This window comes from Desmodus rotundus, chromosome 9 (assembly GCF_022682495.2).
Source record: "Desmodus rotundus isolate HL8 chromosome 9, HLdesRot8A.1, whole genome shotgun sequence".
Taxonomy (NCBI): Eukaryota; Metazoa; Chordata; class Mammalia; order Chiroptera; family Phyllostomidae; genus Desmodus; species Desmodus rotundus.
In genome coordinates, this window is record NC_071395.1 from 72978106 (window position 1) to 73005208 (window position 27103).

General features: G+C 40.4%; 2 protein-coding genes across 3 annotated transcripts in view; one reads left to right on the forward strand and one right to left on the reverse strand.

The window, feature by feature from the left end:
• Positions 1 to 12907, forward strand: part of RABEP1 (rabaptin, RAB GTPase binding effector protein 1) — a 109582-nt gene extending 96675 nt beyond the window's left edge. For both annotated transcript variants that reach the window (XM_053911199.1, XM_053911198.1), the window contains 6 exons: positions 1724 to 1864; positions 5258 to 5447; positions 6075 to 6130; positions 8244 to 8342; positions 9149 to 9265; positions 10229 to 12907. In XM_053911199.1, coding sequence (XP_053767174.1) covers positions 1724 to 1864; positions 5258 to 5447; positions 6075 to 6130; positions 8244 to 8342; positions 9149 to 9265; positions 10229 to 10330 — 705 coding nt within the window. In that variant the 3' untranslated portion in view covers positions 10331 to 12907. The remainder of the gene's footprint in view (positions 1 to 1723; positions 1865 to 5257; positions 5448 to 6074; positions 6131 to 8243; positions 8343 to 9148; positions 9266 to 10228) is intronic.
• A 251-nt stretch (positions 12908 to 13158) lies between these two features.
• Positions 13159 to 27103, reverse strand: part of NUP88 (nucleoporin 88) — a 35309-nt gene continuing 21364 nt past the window's right edge. The window contains exons 8-17 of the mRNA XM_024565073.4: positions 25489 to 25587; positions 19511 to 19601; positions 17189 to 17290; positions 15237 to 15395; positions 14816 to 14941; positions 14644 to 14709; positions 14430 to 14510; positions 14006 to 14132; positions 13754 to 13872; positions 13159 to 13374 (exon numbers count right to left, since the gene is read on the reverse strand). Coding sequence (XP_024420841.2) covers positions 13311 to 13374; positions 13754 to 13872; positions 14006 to 14132; positions 14430 to 14510; positions 14644 to 14709; positions 14816 to 14941; positions 15237 to 15395; positions 17189 to 17290; positions 19511 to 19601; positions 25489 to 25587 — 1034 coding nt within the window. The 3' untranslated portion in view covers positions 13159 to 13310. The remainder of the gene's footprint in view (positions 13375 to 13753; positions 13873 to 14005; positions 14133 to 14429; positions 14511 to 14643; positions 14710 to 14815; positions 14942 to 15236; positions 15396 to 17188; positions 17291 to 19510; positions 19602 to 25488; positions 25588 to 27103) is intronic.

Sequence of the window (27103 nt, forward strand, 5' to 3'; positions counted from 1 at the left end):
CACTTTTTTTTTTTTAATTTTGCTTTTATGACATTAACGTTTTTTAAGAGTCCAGAGCAATTGCCATGTGGAATGCATTTGTGTGATTATTTCTGCATGATTAGATTCAGGTTAGACATTTTGACAAGAATACTATATAGATGAAATTATTCAATGGGATTTATAGCATCAAGATCCATCTTATGGGTGGTTCCATTATTGGCAGTGTTAAATTCGATCACTTGGTTACGGTGGAGACAAAATAATTTCATCAGTATTGCTACCACAGCACACTGACCACATGAAGTTCAGCATTTCTTTGTACTTCTTTTTGCCCCATAATGTACCCCCGGTGAGGGTTTTTGGTTTAGGTACTGTGAGTTACTTGAGTTTTCTCTTTGTGCTTGTGCTGTTGACTTGATAACATGGTTAGCTTCATTTGTTTCTTATTTGTATTACATTTTCGAATTTTTTTCTTTTTTAATTAATTTTTTGAACATGCAGTATGGTTCATAAGTCCAAACTAAAAAAATGTATAAATAATCAGAAGTTTCACTTCCATTCCCTATTTCTTTCACTGTTAATCATCCACTCCCATCCATTATCATTTAAATTTATTTTTTATCTTTCTGTTTTTTGTCTTTACAAGCAAATATATACATATTATTCTTTCCCTTCTTTCATATCTGAAAGGTAGTGGGATGTCAATATTTTGTTGTAAATGGGTTGAAAGTGAGCATAAAGCACAGCTGATTCTCATTTAAAGATAAATAAGAACCAGTAGAATTAACCAAAGTTTATGCACGACCCTGCCTGCTTGCCAGCAGCCGATTTGTCCTTCAGTGATCACCTTCTCTGGGGAATGTTCTCCCCTAGTTAGGTACCTTGTGTCCTTTTACCACTGCTCTGCCCCACTCTGCCACAGCAGCTGTAGAACAGTCAGTAATTTTTGGTTTACTTATCTTTCCCTCCACTGTACCATGAGTTTCTGCAGGGCAGTCGGTCTTTTATTCTCCATGGGCATCAAAACACCTAGCAGAGAGTAGTAACCACTAAATAAGTATTGGATGAGTAATCTAAATTTATGTATATCTAAAACAGTAGAAGTTAAATACTTTTGTAGAATTTTATTTTGTATTCAGATTAGTTAGAATAACTTTCATGTTGACAAAAATTCATGTGAAGTACTGAAAATTGTTTTGTACATCAGCAAGCGGAAGTAGGAGCTTGTCGAGGGTCCTGTATTTCCTAAACATATACCCTCTTGATGATATCTAATTTGGGGGTTCTTAGGCCATTGACAGTAATCCTGTCACATAATGAAAAATGAAAACACTGCTTTTTGTTTCTCCCTGCTTCCTGTTGAATGCATTCTGTCAGGAAATAGGAGTTGTCTGGGAGCGTGTGCTCTATTTGATGTAAGTCTTGTGTCAGACACCTCATCTGCCTAGAGATACTGTTCCCTCTGTAGTTCAGGGATATAGGGGAAGAAATTCATTACTTTTAGGCTTTTGGTAGAAGCAGGAGAAGGAGCTCAGATAACTTACTTCATTGCTGTCTGCCTCAATATATGTAAAAAACATGCAAGTCAAAAAACATCTGAGCTGCTAGGTGCAAGTCTCACACAGCTTTCTGTACCCTCCATCCTCAGCCCTCATTTGGTTTGGCCTTGTGTTCTTCTGGTACAGCTATCAGCAGATAGGGTTTAACTTCTGGCTGTGATTAGTATCTGTTTCTATTTTAGGCAGTGCTGATGCAGTCACGGGAACAGGTTTCAGAAGAGCTGGTGAGGTTACAAAAAGATAATGACAGTCTCCAGGGAAAGCATAGCTTGCATGTGTCATTACAGCAAGCAGAAGACTTCATTCTCCCAGACACTATAGAGGTAACTTATTTTTGACATGATCAAAAGTGTAAACAAGTACATTTTCTGAAATGGCTATACATTCTTTTCTTTTTTTTTTTTTAAACAGGCTTTATTGAGATACAGTTAACATACCAAGTAATTCACTCATTTAAAATGTATAGTTCTGTGGTTTTTAGTGTACTCTCAGATATGTGGCCATCACCACAATTAATTTAGAACATTTTCATCACCTCAAAAAGAGACCTCTTACCCCTCTATTCCTTCACCCCACAAGCTTAAGCAACTGCTCATCTACTTAGTGTCTGTAGGTACCCTGTGCTGGATACATGAATGGAATCAGACAATTCGTAGTCTTTTGTTACTGGCTTTTATCACGTAGCATACTATTTTCAAGGTTCATTCATGTCGTAGCATGTATCAGTCCGTCATTCCTTTTTATGGCTGAATATTGTTACCTATTCATGTGTTGATGGACATTTGGGTTGCTTCCACTTTGGGGCTATCATGAATAATGTTGCTATAAACATACACGTGCGGGCTTTCGTGCGGGCAGTGTTTTCGTTTCTCTTTCTTGGGGTATAAACCTAGGAGTAGGATTGCTGGATCATATGAGAACTGAGTGTTAATTATTTGAGGATATCATCACATCCTTACCAACACTTGTCTCACTTTTTGATTATAGCCATCCTAGAAAGTGTGAAGTGGTATCATTGTGGTTTTGATTTGCATTTTCCTAATGTCTGATTGAGCATCTTTTCCTGTGTTTATTGGCCCTTTGTATATCTTTCTTGGAGATATATCTATTCATACCCTTTGCTCATTTAAAAATTTTTTTATGGAGTTATAAGAGTTCTTTATATATTCTCCATGTTAAGTCCCTTATCAGGTAAATTACTATTTGCAGATATTTCCTCCCATTCTGTGGATTGTCTTTTTCACTTGACAGTGTCCTTCGAGGCACAAGAGTTAAAATTTTTTTTTTTTAATCCTCACCTGAGGACATTTTTTTCCCCCATTGCTTTTTAGAGAGAGAGAAAAAGGCAGGGGCAGGGGAGGGGAGGGGAGGTAGAGAAAGAGAAAGAGAAAGAAACAATTGGTTGCCTTCTCTAACACTTCCTGACTGGGGATCGAACCTGTAACCTGGGTATGTGCCCTGACCAGGAATCAAGCCTGTGACCCTTTTCGGTATATGGGACAACGCTCCAACCAACTGAGCCATGCTGGCCAGGGCAAAATTTTTTAATTTTGATGAAGTCCAAGCTACCTAGTTTTTCCTTCTGTTGCTAGAGCCATCAGTGTTATATCTAAGAATCCTTTGCCAAATTAAAGGTCTGTAAGTTATTCTTGCAGGACCAGGTAGAAAATGCACCAGAAATTAAATGTTTGAAGGGATCACCAAGCTGGTGGTGATCTTGTAATGTTTGTTTTTCTCTTTAGCACTTAAAAGGGTAGGGTACATACCAGTCACCTTCCTCTGACTTCCAGTGACTTTTCAACACTTTTGCATTCTTCTGTGGTTGGGTGAGAGTCTGGGTTGCAAAACCAGGTTTCCTGGAGACGTTCATAACTACCTCCTAACTTTCTCCAACCTTTAGTACCATACATTTTAATATCGTTTAACATTTTAAAAAATATCTTAGGCTAAATTAAAGCCCATGTAAACACTACAGACAGTATAGGCAGGGATGAGATTTCTTAGAGCAATTTTCAAAACAAAATAGAAAAATGTTATTCATAAAATCCTTTTTTTCTTTTAAAAATTATAATTAAAAATTATTTAAAAATCAAGTATTACATAAATGTATAGTTTTGTAAGTAGCAGTTTTCTCTAAGCTTACCTCTACACCCTCTATAATCTGGACCTCATTCTTTTTTCCTGTCTGTACATATTAACATCACTATTACTTTTGGTTTTCATTTTACTCATTCACAGGGGCTCCATTGCCCCTACCTTGCCATTAGCTCCTTGCTTTCCCTCTCACCCCCCACCCTCCCACTGGTCTCAGCTCAGGTACTGGTCCTTTCTGAACTGGTGACTGATCTTACCATCGAGGGGAAAGTTCCGGGGACCTGTCTTTGCATACTACTTAACACCTCTGTTAAAATTTTCTCTTTGGCAGGAAAAATCCTCTCTTCCATGTTCTGTAGAAACTGTTTATTCCTAAATTAAAAAAAAAAAAAAAAAAACAACAAAAAACCCCAAGAAGCCTAGAATGATGTAACCAGTCTTGCTTGTAAGCCTTGATTCTTAGACCTACTTGAGCAGTAAATATTTTGAAACACTTGTTACAGTTTTTTACATTTTTCCTGCTGTTCTTTAATTTATATACATTTGCTAGTTATATCCCAGTTTTTTGCTTCAGAGTTGTTTTATGATATAATTGGGAAGACTTAAAAGTAGACAGTTAAAATTTAGGGAAGCCCTGACCAGTGTAGCTTGTTGGGTGTCATTTCACAAAGTGAAAGGCTGCCGGTTCGATTCCTGGTTAGGGCACATGCCTGGGTTGCGGGCCCCATCCCCAGTTGGGCCATGTGCGAGAGAGAACTGATCAGTGTTTCTCTCCCTCTTCTCCCTCCCTCTCTCTCTCTCTAAAAATAAATTAAAAAATAGTCTTTCAAAAAATTTAGGGAAAAAATAAGATTTAAATTGAATTTATTATAGCAAACAGCTGATCCCCTTAGAAAGCCATTCTTTGTCATACTTGCCTCTAGCCTAACAGTACTTTGCTTGTGGTAGATGTTCAACAAGTGGTTGAATGAAAAAGTAAATAATTTCTATCATTAGAGTTCACCCTTGTTTCTGAGTTTGTTTCTTTGGTCCTTATACCCTAACTCTCCTCAAATTTAAGCAATTAATAGTAGAAGCTCCTAAGCTATTCATGGTGAACCCCACATTGTAAAGTCACTTAACATTTTTATTTTTCTGCTTATGAAACAACTTTGAGGGAAAAGTAAGTAGTTCACGTAGTTCACAGTACACACTTTTTGGCTGGAAATGTCATTTCTATAATATGCTGAATGTTAAGATGACATGCATGATACCTGCCCCTTGAATCCCCAAGTGGAGTAGAATTGGAAGTCTTTAATTTTTTAACCATTTCAAACAATATCTGAGCCTTGGCCAGTGTGGCTCAGTTGATTGGACCATTGTCCTGTAAACTGAAAGGTTGCAGGTTCCATCCCTGGTTGGGGTGTGTGTGGGAGGCAACAGATCTATGTTCTTCTTTCTCTTCCTTCCTTTCTCTCTAAAGGCAATGAAAAATGTCCTAGGGTGAGGATTAAAAAAAACCCCAAGACAATACACATCTGAAGTTCTGGTTGCAGAAAATCTTTAGTCTCTCTCTTTTTTTTTTCTTTCACCCCCCCCCCCCCCCCCCGCAAACTGAATAATCATTTGTTTCTTGAATCCAGGAACTCCGAGAGTTGGTATTAAAATACCGCGAGAATATCGTTAATGTGCGGACAGCAGCAGACCACATGGAAGAAAAACTGAAGGCTGAAATACTTTTCCTAAAAGAGCAGATTCAGGCGGAACAGTGTTTAAAAGAGAACCTTGAAGAAACTCTGCAATTAGAAATAGAAAACTGCAAGGAAGAAATAGGTGAAGATAAAAGTGATGTAGTTTAGAATTGGAGGCACTAAATAAAACTTTTTTTCTGATTATAAGAAGTAATACATGGTCATAGAATGTGGAAAACAGAAAAGTATAGGAAAGAGTTAAATAAGGGCTCAGTCCATTTTCCAGATGTTCTGATATGTCCAATAACTGGGAGGGAAAAAAACTCCAAACTCAGTCTTTTTAGGAGCACGAATGGCCTCTCTGGCAATTACTAGAAGATGGGAAAGCCCACACTTGAACGCAGACCACTGGGGAATGTGACTAGATGGGTGGCATTTCCTTGCAGAACTTTGATGGGTTAACAGACTCCTGTGGGGAATATCTCCACCGCACACCCAGAGATAGATGTGGATATTTGATAAATGGAGGAGTTTATGGTAATAGTATTCATTTGTGTAGACTCTGCCTTTCCCTGAGCTTGACTATTACGATGATTGGTTGGTGATAATTTTGAGAAAAGGGTGCTGGTTTTTTTCCCCCATGTTCAGTATATATTTAACTCTTTCTTTATATGAGATTGAATTTATGGTAGGAAAGGGGGAGTGGTAAGAAAAAGATTTAAATTCACAATAATAAATGCTAACACTTCTGCCTCTCTTTTCTTTCTAGCTTCCATTTCTAGCTTAAAAGCTGAATTAGAAAGAATAAAAGTAGAAAAAGGACAGGTGAGTTTCATGAGTTTAAATTAATCCCATCAGCAACCTATAGTTAATTGAATCCCACTGTGCTAGACTCAAGGAATAAAGTGCAGTTATAACATGTCCCTGCCTCCAAGGAACTTGTCTAGTGGGAAAATACAGAGGGAAACGGGATAATAATAATAGAGACCATCATTGCCAGTCTGCTGTGAGTCAGGCCACATGTTGACTAGAGGAGGTACAGGGAAGACTGAGATGTGGCTGCAGCCTGGAGTTTGCACCATAGTGGGAGGACAGGCAGGGCATGGTCATGGCATGATACATACGTAAACATACAGTAGAAAGATGTACAGTCTTTTACACACAGAAGGTGATGTTTTCTAGCTGGCTTAGAGTCCTCAATAGGACCCCATCAACTCCGGCCTCAGTGTTCATCGACTCCATGACCTTTGCCTCCCCCGCCCCTTCCTTCACATACTCTTGGCTGCGCCAAGCCCCACCTCTGACATCTCACTCCAGCCCCTATTCCCTGATCCTAGTTTACCATCCTTCCAGTACTGAATTCCCATGAGCCCAACTGTCTGAGTACCTCATTCAGACCTTCAATTCCCTAAACTTTTCCTTTTCTTCTGTGTTAATGATTTCTTTATGGCTCTGCTTTCTTCCCTTCTAAGCTGTATCTTCTGTGGCTTGCTTCAACTAGTCTCCCACCAGTATATCTGCAGGTCCCATGACTTCTTGTCTTTCTGCTGCCCTCACTCTGTACCGCCCAACACTGGAGCGATCCTGGTGTGCACCTGCCCCGCCTCTGCCCCAGCTGCTGATGCCTCTGGAAGGAGTCACGCTGCACACTCTGGCCATCAGTTGGGCCTCAGGTGCTAGTCAGCCTTTCTTCATTTGGCCTTCATTGTCTCCCCTCTCCCTCACCGTGGCTGTGTCAGTCAGTCACACTCACCTCACCCCCTCGCTCAGATGGTGGTCTTATACCCATCATCGTCAGCTTCCTGGCCCCTCAATTACTTGCTCTCTTACTTTTCTTCCCAGCCTCCTCTCTCCTGTTTCGTCAGAGAAGATGACTTGGTTTTGACCAGTCTCCTATCACTGCACTTGTGCTATGGCTGAATCCCTCGTATCTTTTTCAGACATCCTCAGTCATGGACCTCTACCTTGTGATCAGTCCTTCCAGTACATGTACGTTTCCTGTTAAGAGGAGAAAAGGTTCTCTTTGGCTTATACTTCTGAAGTTACCAGTCTTCTTCCTTTTATAGCCAAGGTTCTTGAAAGAGTAATAGCCACTGCCTGACCTCCCGGTTGCCCCTCGCCCATGCAGTCTGGCTTCTGCCTCTGCCGTACTCGTTGGGGTTCCATTGGCAGAACTTACCGGAACTCTAATAGTGTCCCATCCTTTCCACTCCTACTGCTGTTTGGGTTTGGACTTCTCCAAACCAGTTCTTACATGGTTTATTGTAACAGCCTAACTTCTTTTGCTGCCTCCAAAATTTATCCCATTCCAATCCATCTTTATAATAAACTATGGTGGTCTTTAAAAATTATAAACAATGTCCCAGTCTGGTTTAAAGCCCTCCGGTTTTATCCTAGCAGCTGCTTATTCCTTAGCCTCACCAGCCTCAGCCTCTAAGGCCCCAACACTGTGCTGTAGCTCAGCAAAACCTCACCGCAGTTCCTGAACACTTTTATTGATGTCATGCATTCCCTCTTTTTGGAGTATCTCTCTCCACCTTCTTCTCCCTACCATCCCTCTTCTTTCCCCTTTAAGATTTTTCATCTTTTAAGGGTCAAATGTCATCTCTTCAAGGAAGCCCTTCCCCCAACTTCTCTGGCAGAATTAAATTGTTTCTTCATCCATGTTCATGTGTCAGAATTACTTATTTACATGTCAGTCTTTCCTGATTTCTCCATCTCAAGGCCTTAGAACATAGTAGGTGCCTAGTAACTGTTTAGTGAAAGAAATTGGTGTTGAAGAATAAATAGAAGATTCACAGAGACCAGAGGGTGAGAAGAGCAACACAAGCAAAGCCTGAGAACTCAGGCATCTTTCTCCAGGCCTCAGGTTCCTCCAGGCAGTGTGCTGTCCCCTGCAGTGGGTCTCTGACTTTCGGCTTTCTCCTTGCTTTCACAGTTGGAGTCTACATTGACGGAGAAGTCTCAACAGCTCGAGAGCCTTCAGGAAATGAAAATCACTTTGGAAGAACAGTTAAAAAAAGAAACTACTGCTAAGGTGATATTTTTGTTGGTAATTTAATTAAAAAGCAGTGCTAAGAATGTAGGATCACATCTTGCCTATTCAAAAAATACATATCGCTACTTTAAATGCTGCCACCTTTGAAAGTTGTCAAGACTCTGCTTGCAGAAAGAAAATGAGATGAACTGATCTCATTAGAGTTCAGTGAGATCTGCACACTGCCAGCTCTGGGCCTGTGTCACAGGCCTTGTGGCTTTTTACGCACTGCGAGAGGGCCACGGAGCAAACGTGGCCCTGCCTGTAACAGACACACTGCTTCAGAAGTGTGACTCCATTTGACTTGTCAAATACTCATTGAACCATATAGACTGCCTAACTTTTTATTATTCCCGTTAGAATAAAAGTGATGAAGCTAATTGCAGGGGGAAGTTTTCCTAGAAACAGTGTCTGCGTGGTCAGACCTGTAAGTGTAAAAACACTGCGCGTGGTATTTGATAGTCCTTTGTTTATAGAGATGCTGCCACATGTCCTGCTCAAGTGGAGATAGCCTGGTGTATCCTCGCTGAGAATTTTCATATGCTTGACCTTCGTGGTTGTCAGAGGAAGTCCCAAAGTTTCTGTCCTTATTGCTGTAGTAGCTACTGATCCTAGTGGCTGCTTTTCGATGATGAACCAGTCACCAGGCTGCTGGGGGTGAGGGTGACCGTGTGTGTGCGTGCTGTACGTGTGCAGCACTTCAATCACTTTTTCTTCTGGGTTTCACACTCACTTCATTTTAGGGACCTAGGCAGTTCTGACCCATGACTTTTTGACAGTCCTCATGCAAAACTTGTATTTTTTAGGTTACTATTGAACAACTAATGTTTGAAGAGAAGAACAAAGCTCAGAGGTTGCAGACAGAACTAGATGTCAGCGAACAAGTCCAGAGAGATTTTGTGAAGCTTTCGCAGACCCTTCAGGTGAGGCATTTGGAGAACTCTTAGAGCACCAAGCCATGGGCCTTGGTGCCCAGAACTTGCCAGTCCTTGACTTGGCTGCTGACAGTAGCTACAGGATGACTGTGGCTGCCCCTATCCCAGCCCAAACACCTGCCTGGTCATTCAATCCAAAAACCAGGTGTGTATTTGAGACCTGTGCCCCTTTCCCTCTCTACCTTGTTGGTCCTTAAGAGTCAAATATAAAGTTCTTAGTATACCATGTAAGACCCTTCCCAACCAGACCTACTCCTACATTTTTTTCACCTCTCCACCTTACAGTTTACATTTTATGTTCTAGTGCAAGGGTGTCAAACTCATTTTCACCAGGGGCCACATCAGAGTCATGGTTGCCTTCAAAGGGCTGAAATAATTTTAGGACTATAACTATACTAGTAGTAGTATTTAACTGCTCCTTAACAGTTAAGGAGTTGAAATTACATTTGGCCCTTTTAAGGCAACCGTGAGGCTGATGTGGCCCCTGGTGAAAATGAGTTTGACACCCCTGTTCTAGTGTATTTTAACATTTTAACGACTTGTGGTTCCTTGCCCACAGCATGGTAGTCCCTCTGGTAAGCATCGTTGTCTCATCACCCCAGTTCCTTTTAAGGCTCAGCTTAGCTTTGTCCTCCCCATAGAACCCCAGAGGTCCTCATGCTGGGCTACAGTGGTCCCCACCCACTGCTGTGCTGCCTTGGTGCTCCATGAATGCCTACGGTGACAGTATATTGTGCCAAAAATTTCTTTAATTTCCCCCTACCCCCCAAGAAACATGGGTTGTCAGGGGTCAGGGGTTGGGTCTCATTCACCTCCATAGTCCTAACACCTTACACTGGGTCTGCTACACAGCAACTTTTAGGAATTGTTCCATCTCATCTAAAACAAAGTAAACTTCGGAAAATTTAGGCAGGAGCCTTCTGCACTTAGCTCGCTGTGTTGTTTCTCCAGGTGCAGTTAGAACGGATCCGGCAAGCAGACTCCCTGGAGAGAGTCCGGGCAATTCTGAATGACACCAAACTGACAGACATTAACCAGCTTCCTGAGACATGACACTGTCATAGCAGGACTCTAGCCTGCATTTTGGGTTTTTAACTCATCTTTAGAGCAACATTAATTATTTAACTCTTAACTAAAGAAGAAGTCACAAAAAAAGAAAGACCAGAGAAATGTTTATTTCTAGTGGGAGAAGACTGCAGCACAGGAACAGCAAACAGCCAGGCTAATTTGCAGCAAAAAGACCTTTCAAATGGGAACACGAGGAAGACTCCAGGCTTGATTCCAGCTGGTGTGGATCAGATTTGTTGATGGAGAAAGTGCTGTTTCCTTGCCTGTTTATCCAACATTTCCCTGCCCTAAAGCACCATCCCAGTAGTGTTTGGAATTACATTTCCTGTTTATACATATTGGAAGAAATAATTTTTTCTGTTATCTAGAGTACATCAGTAACAGTATTCAGCTAGCGAGACATGTGTAGTGTGCTGTATGAATATTTTATATTAAAATATGAAGTTTGAGAGCAGGCCATTGGCTAGTGACTGTATTTCCTAGCTCAGTGTTTTCTTTTTAACTATTTTAATTGCTTTGAAGGAACTTAAATGCTACTGAAACTTGCCTGAGAACCATTAAGACGTGGTAAACAAAACCAATTCAAGAACTGAATTATGAGAATTTGAAAACTTGGTTGGGGCGATATGTATTGGAAATTGAAGTTAAGGAAAAGCACAAGAAACTGGAAGCACTTTTTCTGTTACCTGGATGAATTTCATGGGCCCACAGGTTACCAGGGTTAAGCTGAACTGGTACCAACTACTCTTTTGAAAACTTTTAGTTATTGGATCTGTGGGGAATATAACAACAAAACAAGCTATGTCTGACAATATCTAGTATAAATTTATAAATATGCTGCTTATTTTCAATTCCGATCAATGGGCCTGAGTACTGTTTGTTTCTAACGTGTCAGATACAAAAATGGTGTAACTGTGTTTGACAGATACCTATTTTGTATTTTTCTTTCATAATTTAGACCTGGAGTGTGATAATGCTTATGAAGTTGGGGAAAACCTGTTTGGTACATTCATCAGTTTGGAAATGTGATTTGTCATCTTTATGAGGTTAGATTGCTTTCCTGTGTGGAGAAAGCATCAGTAAATAGGCTGCTTTGGCTGTAGCCTATGTGCAGGAAGCACGAAGGGTTCCAGTTGGCTGTTCACCTGCTGCTGTGAGCCAGTGGGAGCCTACATTGTTTAATTCATGATACAGATGGGTCAAAAGTGAAGGTGTCTTCAAATAATTTTTGTGATTGGTGTTATATAACAGCAGGGTACTTGAAGGAACCTTATGGTAATTAAGTGGATTAAGTAGATTGGCTCATTGAAAGCCACCATCAGTTACACAGTTCATAGTGAATGGTCTTTGTTATTAATGAATTGATTATGGACTAGCCCTGAAGATCTTTGCTCCTGTCTTCCATGGGACAAGATAAGGACTACATACCTCATTCCTTGGGTGGTTGTTGTAGTCTTGTATTCATGATTATGAAGTTAAAAGTAAATACGAATTACGGAAATAGTGCTATAGGCCTGGCATGCATGAAACATTATTTTAATTGGTTTAAAGTCCTTCTTATAAAGTGCTATTTGGTTTAGATAAAGGAAACATACATCCTCATGGAGTTACAGGAAATTTTAATAATTCCAAAATACGATGAGTTTAAATTATGTAACACTAGTCCCTTGGATAAGCCCTGAGCTAATTTGTCTCAGAATACTAAAATTGGCATAACCAGGCAGGATAATTCCTAATCTTCCTGAACTGAACCATACCTCCTAGGGAACTGCTCTGCTGAGACACTCTGCAGATGTTTGCCTTCGTAAGGTGGTGTTGGGCCAATAAAATCATGATCAGGGAACCATTTGGTGGTCTCTACAGTGGCAGATGCAAACTGTTAGAAGCCACTTTGTTGAGAAAAATATCCTAGAAAAACCCAAACTGTGACTCTAGGTTTTGTTAATAATCTGTTTTTGGTATGAAACACACATTGTGCCACTATCCTGGTAAGAAACACTTTAAACTAGGTTTTCTGTATAAATGGGAAACTGATTTAGAAGGTGGGATTTAGCCTGTCTGGACAAAAGAAATGATCAGTTGAGTTTCATGAGTGTTCCTGTGCTTGTACTCAGTCTGTACATGTTTTTCTCACGCATGTCGAACTTGATTTACTTCCTACCTAAAACCTACCTTACCATGTGGCTTTTAACTGGCAGTCACTTGGCCATTTCTAGGCAGACACAGTATTACCTTTCAGAACCCACCATGGGCAGATTTAAAAAGGTCACCTAAGATAAAGCTAACTGAGAGCAAAACCTTATACTGCATTGGAAATTATTTGTTTCTTTCTCCCTTTGACGTCCTACACTCGTACCTCATACTCACTCAGTAACTCGTATCCCCGGGGCACATGCACAGCCAGACTTGGCTCTGAAAGGTAATACTGCCTGTGGAAGTGAGCCAGCAGTGGCCTTGCAGTTGTGGATGTTGGGCTCCGCTCAAAGCAGATTTCAGATGTAACCGTTTATTTAACTGTACTGAAGGAGGACGTGTTCAAATTAAAAAAGCTGCTGCCTAGTACACTGTGTGTCTTTTTCCTCTGAATTCTAAGGTCCTATCCCTCTACAGCGTCGTATTTCTGGTGCTGGTACTTTAACATGCAGCTCTTAATTGTGATTTTGTTCCAACTATGGAGAATACTCAGGGTTCATGGAAAGTCTCAGGCTTTTTTTATGGTTTTAAATAATCCTAGGCCTTTGCTGAAAATGATCACTGACTTGAGCTTACATATAAAGCACATTCCAATGTTTAAATAAAAGCATTTATTCAATAATTATAAAAACAAGTATAAAAAATGATAAACAACCACACCAAAGCTCATCCTAGTGCCTCTTTATAAATTAAATTATGCTGTTTGTTTTACAAGTATGAGCTCAAACCTTCATTTGTGTTAACTTCAGGTGTGAATCTGTTCCTGGTGATGTCAGAAATTTACATGATTTCGGATATCATTAATTTGCTTCACCATTTCTCTTATGTGTTCACCCCTGTAAAATCATAAAGTCTCACTCACTTTTGGAAACACAACAAATGAGTAAGTCATTAATACTGACTAAAAATTTAAGCTAGTTAGTAATGTTGAAATTCGAAGTGCTTTGCTAAAGTTAACTTAAGGTTTCAGACAGATGGTAATGGTATTTACTACACATTCAAGGCTAATGGTGGCAAACAGTATTGTAAATGCTGGAAATATTTTTTAGCATATTCACTGGGGACTACCTTGGTCAGTGAAATCTCTTTATAATAAAGCCATCGTTTTTGATCTACCACACTCATGTCTTAAGTCCTCATCTATCATTGGCTCCTATTCTATGAATTACTTGACGTGCAAATGCTAAGTAATCTTATCTGGGCAGAATTACTTACTCCTCCTTCAGGATGGACTGAATGCACTTGCGCTGGTAGGCACTGAGAGTGATGGTGGGTTTTTGAGGACTCAGTACCTTTTCCATCTTCCGCTGCTGATAGTCTTTTTTCATAGTAACCTGAAGTATCAAACAGAACATAGATATTTAGCTATGGTTTGCTACACATTTTCACAGTATCGTTTTACATTTTATAACATTTTCTGTAGAACAAACACAAGTACAAAATTTAGCCACTTGCATCCATTCCCACCTGTTTGATGGCATTGCCCAAATGTCGAAGTTGATCGGGTATCAGCTGTAATTCCTTCTTCATGTCTCTCTCACTGTCAGAGAGAACTGGCAGCTGAGAATGGAAACTGTGAAGTACTTTTTTCATCCTTTACAAAAGGCAAGAAAACATCTCAGCTTAAGATCTCTGCTCCCCAGGAAAACAGTTTTAACTAAAGCTCTAATTCACAGTGTGTGAAGGAGAATGCACAGGATGGTTTGGGGAAGCACCACCGCACTGTCTTCCCTGACACACACCTCAGAAGAGAGGTGGGGGAATCACGTCAGTGCTGTGGGCCTGAAAGGATGTACCCTAGGCCCATTTTCCTTAACACTGTTAGCATCTGAGCACTTAACAGCATTAGTTGTACCTGAGCAGGGAACTGAATGTTCTACAACCCACTGACCTGTTCATGATGTCTTCTTGTTTTTCTTTGGCTTCCTCATATTTGTCAGCTAAACGCTCAGCCATTTCCCGTAAACTTTTCCTAATGGCATAAAAACAACACTCTTAGGGCCCACCCTGATGGTGAAGCCAACTAATGTTATCCAGTATTTTAAGGTAAGATGCAGTTCCAGTCTTACTGAAATTTCTTTCTTTAATCTAGTTTTGGCCCTTACCTTTCCTCTCGACAATAATTGAGATCTTCCAGTTGTTTCTTTTTTTGGTCACATAGTAATTTGACCCTTCAAGAGCAAAAAAATGAAATTTAATTGGAAGCCAGGTCTAGGCCATTACACACGGTCAGCTACCAGCTAGAAGCTGGTGGCATGTGAGCAAAGGCCATCCTACCTCCGCTGAATCTCCTCCTTTGCCAGGTCCTGTTTAAGAATGTACTGTTCTCTGAACACCTGGGTGGCTCTGCTGATGAGCTGCAGACATTCTTCAGGAGGAGGGGCCGTTTCTTTTTCAGATGATCTTTTAAAAAAAGTTTCTGCCATTACATTCTGTAGCTTAGTAAAACAACTAAAAATAGACTCAAGTCATAGCTGCTTTTTCCCCTTTTCATACTTGCTGCTTGTCATTCTCAAGTGTCTCTGTATCTATTTTTTGACTATTCACTAGCTGTTTAAATATGCCCTGGGTTTCTTCCAGTTCCAACATAGTAAAAAATACATAAAATGAAATCAATAGCTGAGAACAGAGGGTATGAACAGTAATTGGGAAAACAGAAGGGAACCAGTTCTTAAATCCTATAACCCAAACCCCATACTTCAAAAATGCTGGATTTGCAACACTACGTTGCAAAATACTTCTTATGTGCTTTTCAAAGGAATCCGGGGTTTCTGCTAGAATTCGGAGAGGAGACTCTGCCACTTCAACATCTTCTTGAGTACAAAGCAGGGGAGGAGATGCTGGATGGACTGTGCTTCTGCAAAATAAATAAATAAAACAAATAAAACAATCTACCATGGAGTCATTTACTGTATTATAGGAAAGGATAGGCCACCTTAGTCCTCATTATACAGTGTTACTTGTGGAAAAGTACAAGAATGCATGCTTTCTTCCTTGAAGAGAGCTCCCTGGGAAACTGTTCAACCAACGCTACCATGTGTCAAAGCATTTTGGACTCTGTCACTCCAAATTCTTTTTGTAAAGATCAAGGCAGCACAAAAGTATAAGTTCATCATGGACTCTATGCAAGGGCTTGAGAACCAGTTATAAGCCAGAGTCACAAATATAAAGGAATCACTCATTTCCTAGGTATAGTTTGGGTTTGATCAAAACCAATATTCACCAAGGTAACTCCTATAAATACTGTATTTCTATATAACTCGATTTTTAAAAATTACGTTCACTCAAGTATTACAAATATCACAACGGCAACTTTAGCATGGTAAGTGACTGACTTTGAATGCAACTGTAATCTGGGAACTTGTTAAATAATATCACATTATAGACAACTTGTATTTCAGGGAGCTAGCAGAAAACAGGATTTAAATGTATCTAGATGACTAATATTTCAGAGTATTTTTTCCTTTGGGATTCATGTTTTTATTCTGGAGTAACTTCGTGTCAGTAGGTCTTATTTCCCTAAAGGTAGGACAAGTTTTTAAAAATATGCTTGAGCCCTGGCTGGTGTGGCTCAGTGCATTGAACACCGGCCTGCAAAGAGAAATGTCACTGGTCCGATTCCTGGTCAGGGCACGTGCCTGGGTTACAGGCCAGGTACTCAGTTGGAGGTGTGCGAGAGGCAACCGATCGATGTTTCTTTCCCTCTCGTTGTCCCCCCTTCCCCCCTGTCTAAAAAAATAATTAAATTTTTTTTTCAGTGATTTTATTGCTTTTGTTTAGTCTTGCTAGAGCTTTAAGTCACTTTGAGTATAAGTAATAAAAACTGATAGTGAATTATTTTCCTTTCCAGATAGTGTAACTTGTCAATCTTCAAAGAGTATACAAGTCCTTTAAAGGATAGTAAATTAATGGCAGTATTTCAAACTGTGTCAGTATCTAGAAGCACATGCTTTGAAATCACACCAAAAGACTTGGGGGTGGGCTGGGGGGGTCTAGTGTTCAACACTGGTGGCTTTTTAGGGACTCCTATTCCTGCATTTATGAAACTCAGAATGATATTCCAGGGCTGTTGAAAAATAAAAATGGCATATGAACTTAATAGGAGTTCCTTAAGAAGGAAGATTTCCTGAGTTTACATATTGTATGATGTCCCTCTGAGCCGGACAGAAGTGGAGAAATTCAAGTTGAGTATGGACTCCGGAGTCAGAAAGCCCTGTATCTGCAGCCTCGGTCAATGTGTTACTTCAGCACCTACTCTCGAGCCCTGATTCCTCTTTTACCAGATGGGCTTAATGGTGTTGTCCTTACAGGGTTGTTCTGCTTCACAGGGGCCAGTGCAGGTAACTGCTGCTTCACTTCTAAGCCTCGCACATAGAACACAATAATCATTAAATGTAATTCTTATTAATGGGGTTAGGTATTTAATTTTAGTATTCTTTCCCACATTTTGAAGTAAAGCTCATAACTCTCAGCTAGCTGGATGAGATAACCAGAAATCACACCTACAATAAATCCTGTCTACCTTTCCAACCCTCAAGTCAGAAGCCAAAGTAGAATCCAAGTATCTTCAAGCAGGTTTCCAAGGGCATTTTCCCAGACTAGATTTTGCAGGATTAACAAGTTGTGTGGGGAATTCAAAATGATACGTACAACAAAGGCCTTATGAGGCATTCATAGGTACTGGTGATGCAGATCATTGTGGGCCCCAGAATATCAGGGACAATCCAGAATCCTTGAATTGGAGCTGGCTGCCTGGAAAAATACACAGGCACAGTTAGGTTATAAAACAGCAAAGGCAATGGATCCAAAAGTAATGACATGGCTGAGGTCTGATGCCCTCTCAGGCCTGGGCTATTAGTGCAGTAACCTCAGAGCTGTTGACTTGGGAACCTGTAATGCTTACAGCTTTGATTGGTTTCAAACAAGCTGTCACTTAACAGTCTAGAGGCCATTTGACTTATAAGTCACTCAGGAACCCACAGCCTCATGGTGCTCACCGTTATCTCAGCAGTTACCATGATACAGTGACGTTAATGGTTTACCTGTCTTCATTCCAACTTGACCAGAAGTCCCCGCTATCTTTGTACGCCCAGCCCAAGGCCCAACCTGGATTAAGTGCTCAGAAACTTGCCCAAAGAGAACTTCGTTATATCTCACATTAAAAACCCAGTGCAGTCCAACATCTATGTCACAGGATTTAGTTTTACAGTGCACAGCTTGCATCTCCCTCTTAATCTTGGTTCTCTTTCACTGGAGTGATGGAAAACTGCAGACCTCAGCGAGGAAATGTCCTTCTTGCGAACACGCTGCTCACCCCTCACTCCCACCCCAGCACATTCCCGCCCCCAGACAGCTGATGCCACCTCTCACCTCTTTTGAGTACTGCCCAGTCAACCCTGCAGTTGCACAAGCTCCCTACTGTCTAATTACCCTCGGCTTATGAACATGCTCACATCTTTCATTCAGAACACTTCCCAGTAGGAGGTCAAGCTCCCTCTAACCTAGTTTTTCTCCCCTACTCTTTAGAATCAGCATTCTTTAAACTGTAACCTGTAAGAGGGGTGGTGGGAAGAGGGAGTCTGGGAGGTTGATTTTTTTCTTTTATATTTGCAGTGTGAAATCTGCACATAGAAGAGTGCGCGGACGCACTCTGTCACCATTCCCCAGGTCAGTGACTAGAACCGTGCAGTGGCCCGGGGCCTCCTGCACGACCCTCCCTGATCGCAGCCTTCCACTCCTCAGGTGATCACCAGTCTGACTTTTAAGACACTCATGTTCTCGCTCTGCTTCGTAGTTTTTTGTATCTATGTATTCCTAAGCGATACTGTTTAATTTTACCTGTTTTTTCAAATATACGTAAGTGGAATTTTGTTATGTATTTTCCCCATTCACTTTTCAATCTGGTGCTATCCACCCCCAACCCCTACTGTTTTCCTTACGGTTCTAGACCAAGTCCCTGTATTGCCAAGTCTAGACTCATCGCTGCTCTGTTGTGCTCGCTTCACGCTGCTGCCCACACTGCCTGCTCCTGGAGACCTCCTCCTCCTCAGTGTCCTTGACATCTCTCCTCAGGTCTTTCTGGCAGCCCCTCTCACATTTATTTCCCTCCTGGGCTGGGCTCCTCTATCTCCTCTCACTAACTGTAAGAAAGTGGTGCTCACGACCCTCCATAGGTCTCCCCTACTCACTCTAGGCTCTTTTCTGAGTAACCACCATATTCTTAGCTCCAAAGCTGACAAGTCCCACATCCATACCATTCCAGTTCAGATCACTCCAGACCCCAGAGCTACATGTCCAACAGGCTACTGAGCACCTCCACTTGGCTGTCCTATAGGAACAGAAAACTCCAAGTGCCCCCTTTAACATACCTCCTGTCTTCCCAAACAGACTTTCTCCTACGTCCCATGTTTCTCAAAGGCACCACATCAACCCAGAAATGCCAGGTAGAAACCTAGGAGTCATTCTAGATGTCTCCGTCTATTCTAGTCATCAAATACTTTCTGACTCTCTACCAGGCACTGTCGGCGAGTATGCAGACAAGAGGGGGCAGTAAACAGTAAGAAACAGACATGGTTTCCGCTCTCGTGGAACATACGTTCTAGCAGTGGTGACAAGACATTAAAGAAACACAAACATCCATTTTAACGTACTACAAAAAAAGGGGAAAATAACAGGAGAACCCTAAGTTAGATTGGGGAATCAAGGAACCCTTTCTGAATAATCGACATTACGATCACAAAGAGTAATTAATTTGCCAAGTGAAGACAGCAAACTACAGTTGTGACTATGAAAACACCCTCCAGACAGAGAACACGGTATGGGGAGTGGTCAGGAAGCAGGGGCGAGCTTTGGGCGAACATCTGATAAACTGATACTCTCGGGGGTGAGTCTGCATGAGTGTAATGTGTACACACTTAGCTGGAGTACTGACACCACAACTGTCACCTGCGTGGACAGGAGAGACGTTCTCACCTGCATGGCAATGGCTTTGTACACAGGATGTGTTCTACAAAGCACTTCTGTTCAGTAGCAAGTTCCTGCAAACTATCCTTGTCTTCTTCATCTACAAAGGAAAGCATTATCACATTATATAACTGAAACATTGAAGTCTCCAAATTAAAATGCTGACAATATTAGTTAAATGCAATTAAGTTCTCGTCTCAGACCACTGCTTCTTAAGGACCATGCCTTTGTGACAGGAATCTCCTCCACACAGGGGTCTAGATTTCTGCCCAAGATGGACAGTGGGTTTTCCTTGGTCAAGTTTCTAAACACAGAAATGTTTCACTGAGGAGAACAATTCAAGAAATCATTTCTTTTCAGAGTCTCTTCCTCGTCCACATCAACTTTCTTTTTTTAAAGATTTTATTTATTTATTTTTAGAGAGGGGGAAGGGAGGGAGAACAAGAGGGAGAGAAATGTTGATGTGCGAGAGAAACATCAATCGATTGCCTCTCACGCGCCCCCTAAGGACCTGGCCCCCAGGCATGTATGTGCCCTGACTAGGAATTGAACTGGTGATCCTCCAGTTCACAGGCTAGCACTCAATCCACTGAGCCACACCAGGCAGGGCCAATTTTATTTTTACAACAGCTTTTTAAAGTATAATTCACAGTTATCACACAACTCACCCATTTACAGCACACAATTCAAGGGGGCTGTAGAGGTGGATGGAGGTGGAAAACAGTAGAGGCAGGATAAATGGTGGTGGTAAAAGATAAAAGATGGGTTTTAGTGTATTAAAAGAATTGCACAAGTAGCCCTGGCCGGTGTGACTCAGTGGATTGAGTCACACCTGCAAACCTAATGGCTGCCAGTTTGATTCCCAGCCAGGGCACACGCCTGGACTGCGGGCTGGGTTCCTGGTTAGGGGCATGCAAGAGGCAACCAATCAATGTTTCTGTCCCAGTGTTTCTCTCCCTCTCTCTTCACCTCCCTTCCCCTAAACCTTAAAAAAAAAAACAAAAATAAAGAACTGTACAAGCAATAAGCCCCCTTACCTGTTAACAATCACTCCCTAGTTTCTGCCAATCCCCCAAGACCTAGGCAACAACCACTACTCTGTTTTCTGCTTCTGTGGACTTGCCTAATCGGGATATTTTTATATAAACAGAATCAACAATATGTAGTTGTTTGCGGCTGGCTTCACTCACTTAGCATCATGCTTTCAAGGTTCATTCATGTCAGCACTTCATATCTTTCTATTGCTGAATAATATTCCATTGTATGGATATTTTATTTAATCATCTGTTGGCAGTACTGAGCTGTTCAGCTATTATGAATAATGCTAATATGAACAACCACCCACAAGTTTGTCTGTGAACACAGGGTTTTATTTCTCTTATATATCAGGAATAAAACTACTGGGTCATATGGCAACTCTAATCATTTGAGAAACTGCCAGACTCTTTCCTCAAAGTGACCACCACACCCTTTCACACGCAGTACTTGAGGGTCCCTAGTTTTCCACATCCTTGTCACACTTGTTACTGTGTCTTTTTATGTTAGCCATTTTTGTGGGTGTAAAGTGGTATCTCATGATTTTGTGGTATTTCAATTTTCATGACTAAAGATATTAAACATGTTTTCATGTGCTTTCAGGCTACTTGTACATAATCAATGGAACAATGTCTATTCAAATCCTTTGTCCATTTTTTTTTGTATTTTTTACTGATTATGTTATTAGTTTTCCCAATTTTTTCCTCCTTTATCCCCCCTCCACCTTATCCCCCCAACCCTGCAGCATTCCCTGCCACCCTTAGTTCATGTCCATGGGTTGTACACATTAAGTTCTTTGAGTCCTCTGTTTCCTATACCATTTTTTATCTCTCCTCATCTATTTTATGCTTACTAATTATGCTTCTTCTTCCCTCTACCTTTCCCCCCCTATTCCTTCCTTCCCCCTCCCCACTGAAATCCCTCTGTGTGATGTCCATTTCTCTGCTTCTGTTACTGTTCTGGTCGTTTGCTTAGTTTTTGTTTTCATTGTTTTTCTTTTCTTTTGGGTTCATTTGTTGATAGTTTTGAGTTTGTGGTCATTTTATTATTCATATTTTTGATCTTCTTTTTCTTAGATAAGTCTCTTTAACATTTCATATAATAAGGGCTTGGTGATGATGAACTCCTTTACCTTGACCTTATCTGGGAAGCACTTTATCTGCCCTTTCATTCTAAATGAAAGCTTTGCTGGATAGAGCAATCTTCGATGTAGGTCCTTGCCTTTCATGACTGGGAGTACTTCTTTCCAGCCCCTTCTTGCCTGTAAGGTTTCTTTTGAGAAATCAGCTGATAGCCTTCTGGGCACTCCTTTGTAGGTAACTGTGTCCTTTTCTCTTGCTGCTTTTAAGATTCTCTCCTTCCCTTTAATCTTGAGTAGCTTAATTATGATGTTCCTTGGTGTGTTCCTCTTGGGTCCAACTTCTTTGGGACTCTCTGGGCTTCCTAAACTTCCTGGAAGCCTATTTCCTTTGCCAGATGGGGGAAGTTTTCCTTCATTATTTGTTCAAATAAGTTTTCAATTTCTTGCTGCTGTTACTATCCTCCTTGCACCCCTATAATTCGGATATTGGAATGTTTCAGGTTGTCCCAGAGAATCCTCAGCCTCTTCACTTTTCTAGATTCTTGTTTCTTCATTCTGTTCCGGTTGGATGTTTATTTTTTTCTTTTGTTCCAAATCGTTGCTTTGAATCCTGGTTTCCTTCCTGTCACTGTTGGTTCCCTGAATATTTTGCTTTATTTCATTTTGGGTATCTTTCATTTGTTCTTTCATTTTTTGCCCAAGCTCAGTCACATCTGTGAGCATCTTGATTACCAGGGCTTTAAATTCTCCATCAGATAGGTTGGCTGTCTCCTCATCACTTAGTTCTCTTTCTGAAGTTTTGCTGTGTTCTTTCATTTGGGCCACATTTTTTTGTCTTGGCGCACCTGATAAGTTGTAAGGAGCAGGGCCCCTTTGTCCATTTTTAAATTGAGTTATTTATCCTTTTATTATTGAGTTCTAAGAGTTCTTTATGCATGCTAGATACATGTCCATTACCATGATTAGCAAATATTTTCTCCCATTCTGTGGGTTATCGTTTCACTTTTGTGATAGTGTTTTCTTCTAAGAATTGTATAGTTTTAGTTCTTATATTCAGGTCTTTGATTCATTTTGAGTTGACTTTGTGTACGGTGTGAGGTAGGGGTCCAATTTCTTTCCTTCTTCCTTTCCTTTCCTTTTTTTTTTTTGGCATGTGGATATACACTTGTCTGAGTACCATTTGTTGGTAACACCATACCTTTCTCCCACTGAGTAGTTTTGGCACCTTTGTAAAAACCAATCAACTGTAAAGGTAAAGGTACATTTCTAGACTCACTTCTATCCCAATGAACTGTATGTGTAAGCTTATGACAATATCATACTGTCTTGATTACCATACTTTTGAAAGAAATCTTGAAATTGGAAAGAGTGGTCCTTCAACTTTGCTCTGGTTTTTTGAGATTGTTTTGGCTATTCTAGATCACGCAATTCCATGAATTTTAGGATCAGTTTATCAATTTCTGAAAGGAAGCCAGCTAGAATTTTGATAGAGATTGCACTAGAACTCTATATCAATTAGGGGGAGTATTGTCATTTTACAATATTAAGTTTTCTGGTCCACATACATGGGATGTTTTTCATTTATTTAGCTCCCTTCTTTTATTTATTTTAACAGTGCTTTGAAGTTTAACAATGTTTTGTACTTCTTTTGTTAAATTCATCCTAAGTATTTCATTGATCTTAATGCTACTGTAAATGGAACTGTTTTTTTTTTTTACTTCCCTTTGGATTGTTCATTGCTAGTGCACAGCAAAAGAAATGATATTTGTCTATTGATCTTGTATCCTGTAACCTCTCTGAATTGAACATGTTCATTAGTTTAAACAGTTTTTAAGTAGGTCCGGCAGGTCCCTAGTTGGGGTGGGTGCGAGAGCCAGCCAAACAATTTTTCTCTCCCTCTCTTTCTCCCTCCTTCCCCTCTTTCTAAAAAGAAGTAAAAAATTTTTTTTAAAAAGTGCTTGAAAATCTGATACCTGTAGAAGTATTACTGGCGTGGAATGAACAGGTCAAAGAATGAGAGAAGGCTGTTTCATTGCCAAAATTCTACTGACGAGAAACAGGCCAATGAAACTACTCAGTACAAACACACGCTACCTTTCCTGTAAAATGTAGAGGGCAGAGCTGTAGGCCCAGGGGATTACTTCCAGGAATGGAAACCTAATAGAATTTGGATTCTGAAATTGCTTGGGACCTATAGTTCCTTTTTTTCTGTTTTGAACTGGAATGTCTGTAACTAATACCTATGCTGGTGCCATCATTGTGTTCTGAGAACAGATAACTTGTTTCCTGATTTCATAGGTCCACGGACAGAGAAGAATTTTGACCCAGGGTGGATTATACTCAGAGTTTTAACCAATTTGAATTTAAATGATTTTTAGACGATGAGATTGGAAACTTGAGCTCATGAGATTTCAATGAGATTTTGAACTTCGTGTTACTATAATGATGTTAGTCAATGTATTTTGCAGGTAGGTCAGATGTGAATCTTTGGGGACACAGGAGTGGAATGTAGTAAGCAGGATAATGGACTCCCCCAAAATGTTTGTGTTCTAATAATTCCCAGCACGTGGGACTGTGTTAGGTTACACAGTAAAGGGGAATAAAGGTTGCAGATGGAATTAAAGTTGCCCATCAAATGTCTTTCAGATAGAGTATTCTGGGCTATCTGGCTGGGCCCAATGTTCTCACAAATGTCCTTAAAAGTGAAAGAGTAGAGCAGAAGGTCAGAGTGACACACAGAGAGGACTCAAACTCACTCCACCCTTGCTGCATCTGAAGACGGAAGAATCCGGCTACAGGCAAAGGAGGGAAGTAGAAGCAGGAGACGGCTGGGAAATGGATTCTCCTCTAGAGCCTCCAGAAAAGAACACTGCTGCCCAGTGAGATCATTCTAGGACATCTAACCTACAGAACTCTACGATATTAAAGTTGTACTATTTTAAGCCACTAAGTTTGCAGTGATTTGTAAGAGCAACAGAAAACTAATAGAGAAAGCACTTGGTTTTTCACCATTAAGTATGGTGTTAACTCTGGGTTTTTCATAGCTGCCCTTTGTCAGTTTGAGGAAGTTCCTCTCTACTGCTAACTTGGCCAGTGTTTTTAACATGAAAGGCTATTAAATTTTCTTAAATTCTTTTTGTATCTGTTAAGAGGATCACATGCTTTCTGTCCTTTATTCTATTGATACAGTGTAATATATTGATTGATTTCTGGATGTTAAATTACTCTTGATGGATTGGTTTGCTAGTATTTCAAGACTTTTTTACATCTATATACATAAGAAATATTTGTCCAAGAAATATTTTCTTTTCCAGGACATCTTTGTCTGGTTTTGGTATCATGGTAATACTGAACTCATACAGTGAGTTTGGAAGTGTTTCTTCTTCTATTTTATGGAAATCTTGTGAATAATGGGTATTCTTTAAATGTGAAGCCATCTTGTACTGAGATTTTCTTTTTGGGTAGTTTTTGTTTACTAATTCAATCTCTTTACTTGTTATAGATATATTCAAATTTTCTACTTCTTTTTGAGTCAGTTTTGGTAAAATTTGTTTTTCTAGAAATTTGTCCATTTCCTCTAGGTTATATTAATTGGCACACACTTGTTCATGGTATTTCATTATAATCTTTTATATTTCTATAAAGTCAGCAGTCTCCTTTTTCATTCCTAATAGTAGTAATTTGAGTCATCCCCCTTTTATTTTTGGTCAGTCTAGCTAAAGGTTTGTTACTTTTGTTGATCTTATCATAGGAAGAATCATAGAAAGAATCAACTTTTGTTTTCATTGATTTTTTATTCCAAAATTATTTTTCTACTCCAAACTATTTTTGATAGATTCTGTGAAACACTGAAAAAGCACAGAAAACTCACCTGATCCAAGAAATTTATGAAGTTTATGAATCCAAGTTAGCCCAACACTATGTACACCAGCTTCATGAGTACAGTGATATCTTGAGGGACACTTGGGATCTGCAAATGGAATGATTAACGACATAAAGGTAGACATTAGAAATTGAAAAAAATTCACCCCAGCAGCCCCAAAACACATTTTTTGATGAAAGTGACGGAAGATCTACAGGACATTCACATTGTGGCACTATGTGAGGCATTTTGAAATTCTAAAATCTGAATTCAACTTTCAAATATATTTTAAGTATTTTTAAAAGTATAATGAATAGAGTGCCGGCAAAGATAGGGCGTAGGTAGAAACCCTTCACTTCCTCGCACAACCAAAAGGAGGATAACAACCAATCTAAAATCAATAAACAACCAGAAGTGCCAGAAAATCAAACTGCATGGAACTCCAACAACCAAGGAATTAAAGAAAAAATCAACCAGAACAACCAAACTGGTAAGGCAGTAGCGGACCTTGTTGGCCTGGCTGGCTCAGAAAAACCGAGGCAAGGCAGCAGACTGGGTAGGCGGGGCTGGCTGAAGGAGAAACTGAGACTCAGGGCTGATTGTGGACTACAGCGGGAGTTGCCTCAGTGGGAGAAACTCCCAGTCTCACACGAGAGTCTGTTGGAAAGTGCCCTAAAGACAAGCAGGTGAGCTGCATTGTTCCCTCTCTGGCCCCTCCCCCACAGGCAGTACAGCAAAGAGGGTAGCCCTGCCTGGGTGAATACCTAAGGCCTGGCCCCCTTACAATTTATCAGGTGCGCCAAGACAAAGAAATGTGGCCCAAATGAAAGAACACAGCAAAACTTCAGAAAGAGAACTAAGTGATGAGGAGACAGCCAACCTATCTGATGGAGAATTTAAAGCCCTGGTAATCAAGATGCTCACAGATGTGACTGAGCTTGGGCAAAAAATGAAAGAACAAATGAAAGATACCCAAAATGAAATAAAGCAAAATATTCAGGGAACCAACAGTGACAGGAAGGAAACCAGGATTCAAAGCAACGATTTGGAACAAAAGAAAAAAATAAACATCCAACCGGAACAGAATGAAGAAACAAGAATCTAGAAAAGTGAAGAGGCTGAGGATTCTCTGGGACAACCTGAAACATTCCAATATCCGAATTATAGGGGTGCAAGGAGGATAGTAACAGCAGCAAGAAATTGAAAACTTATTTGAACAAATAATGAAGGAAAACTTCCCCCATCTGGCAAAGGAAATAGGCTTCCAGGAAGTTTAGGAAGCCCAGAGAGTCCCAAAGAAGTTGGACCCAAGAGGAACACACCAAGGAACATCATAATTAAGCTACTCAAGATTAAAGGGAAGGAGAGAATCTTAAAAGCAGCAAGAGAAAAGGACACAGTTACCTACAAAGGAGTGCCCAGAAGGCTATCAGCTGATTTCTCAAAAGAAACCTTACAGGCAAGAAGGGGCTGGAAAGAAGTACTCCCAGTCATGAAAGGCAAGGACCTACATCGAAGATTGCTCTATCCAGCAAAGCTTTCATTTAGAATGAAAGGGCAGATAAAGTGCTTCCCAGATAAGGTCAAGGTAAAGGAGTTCATCATCACCAAGCCCTTATTATAT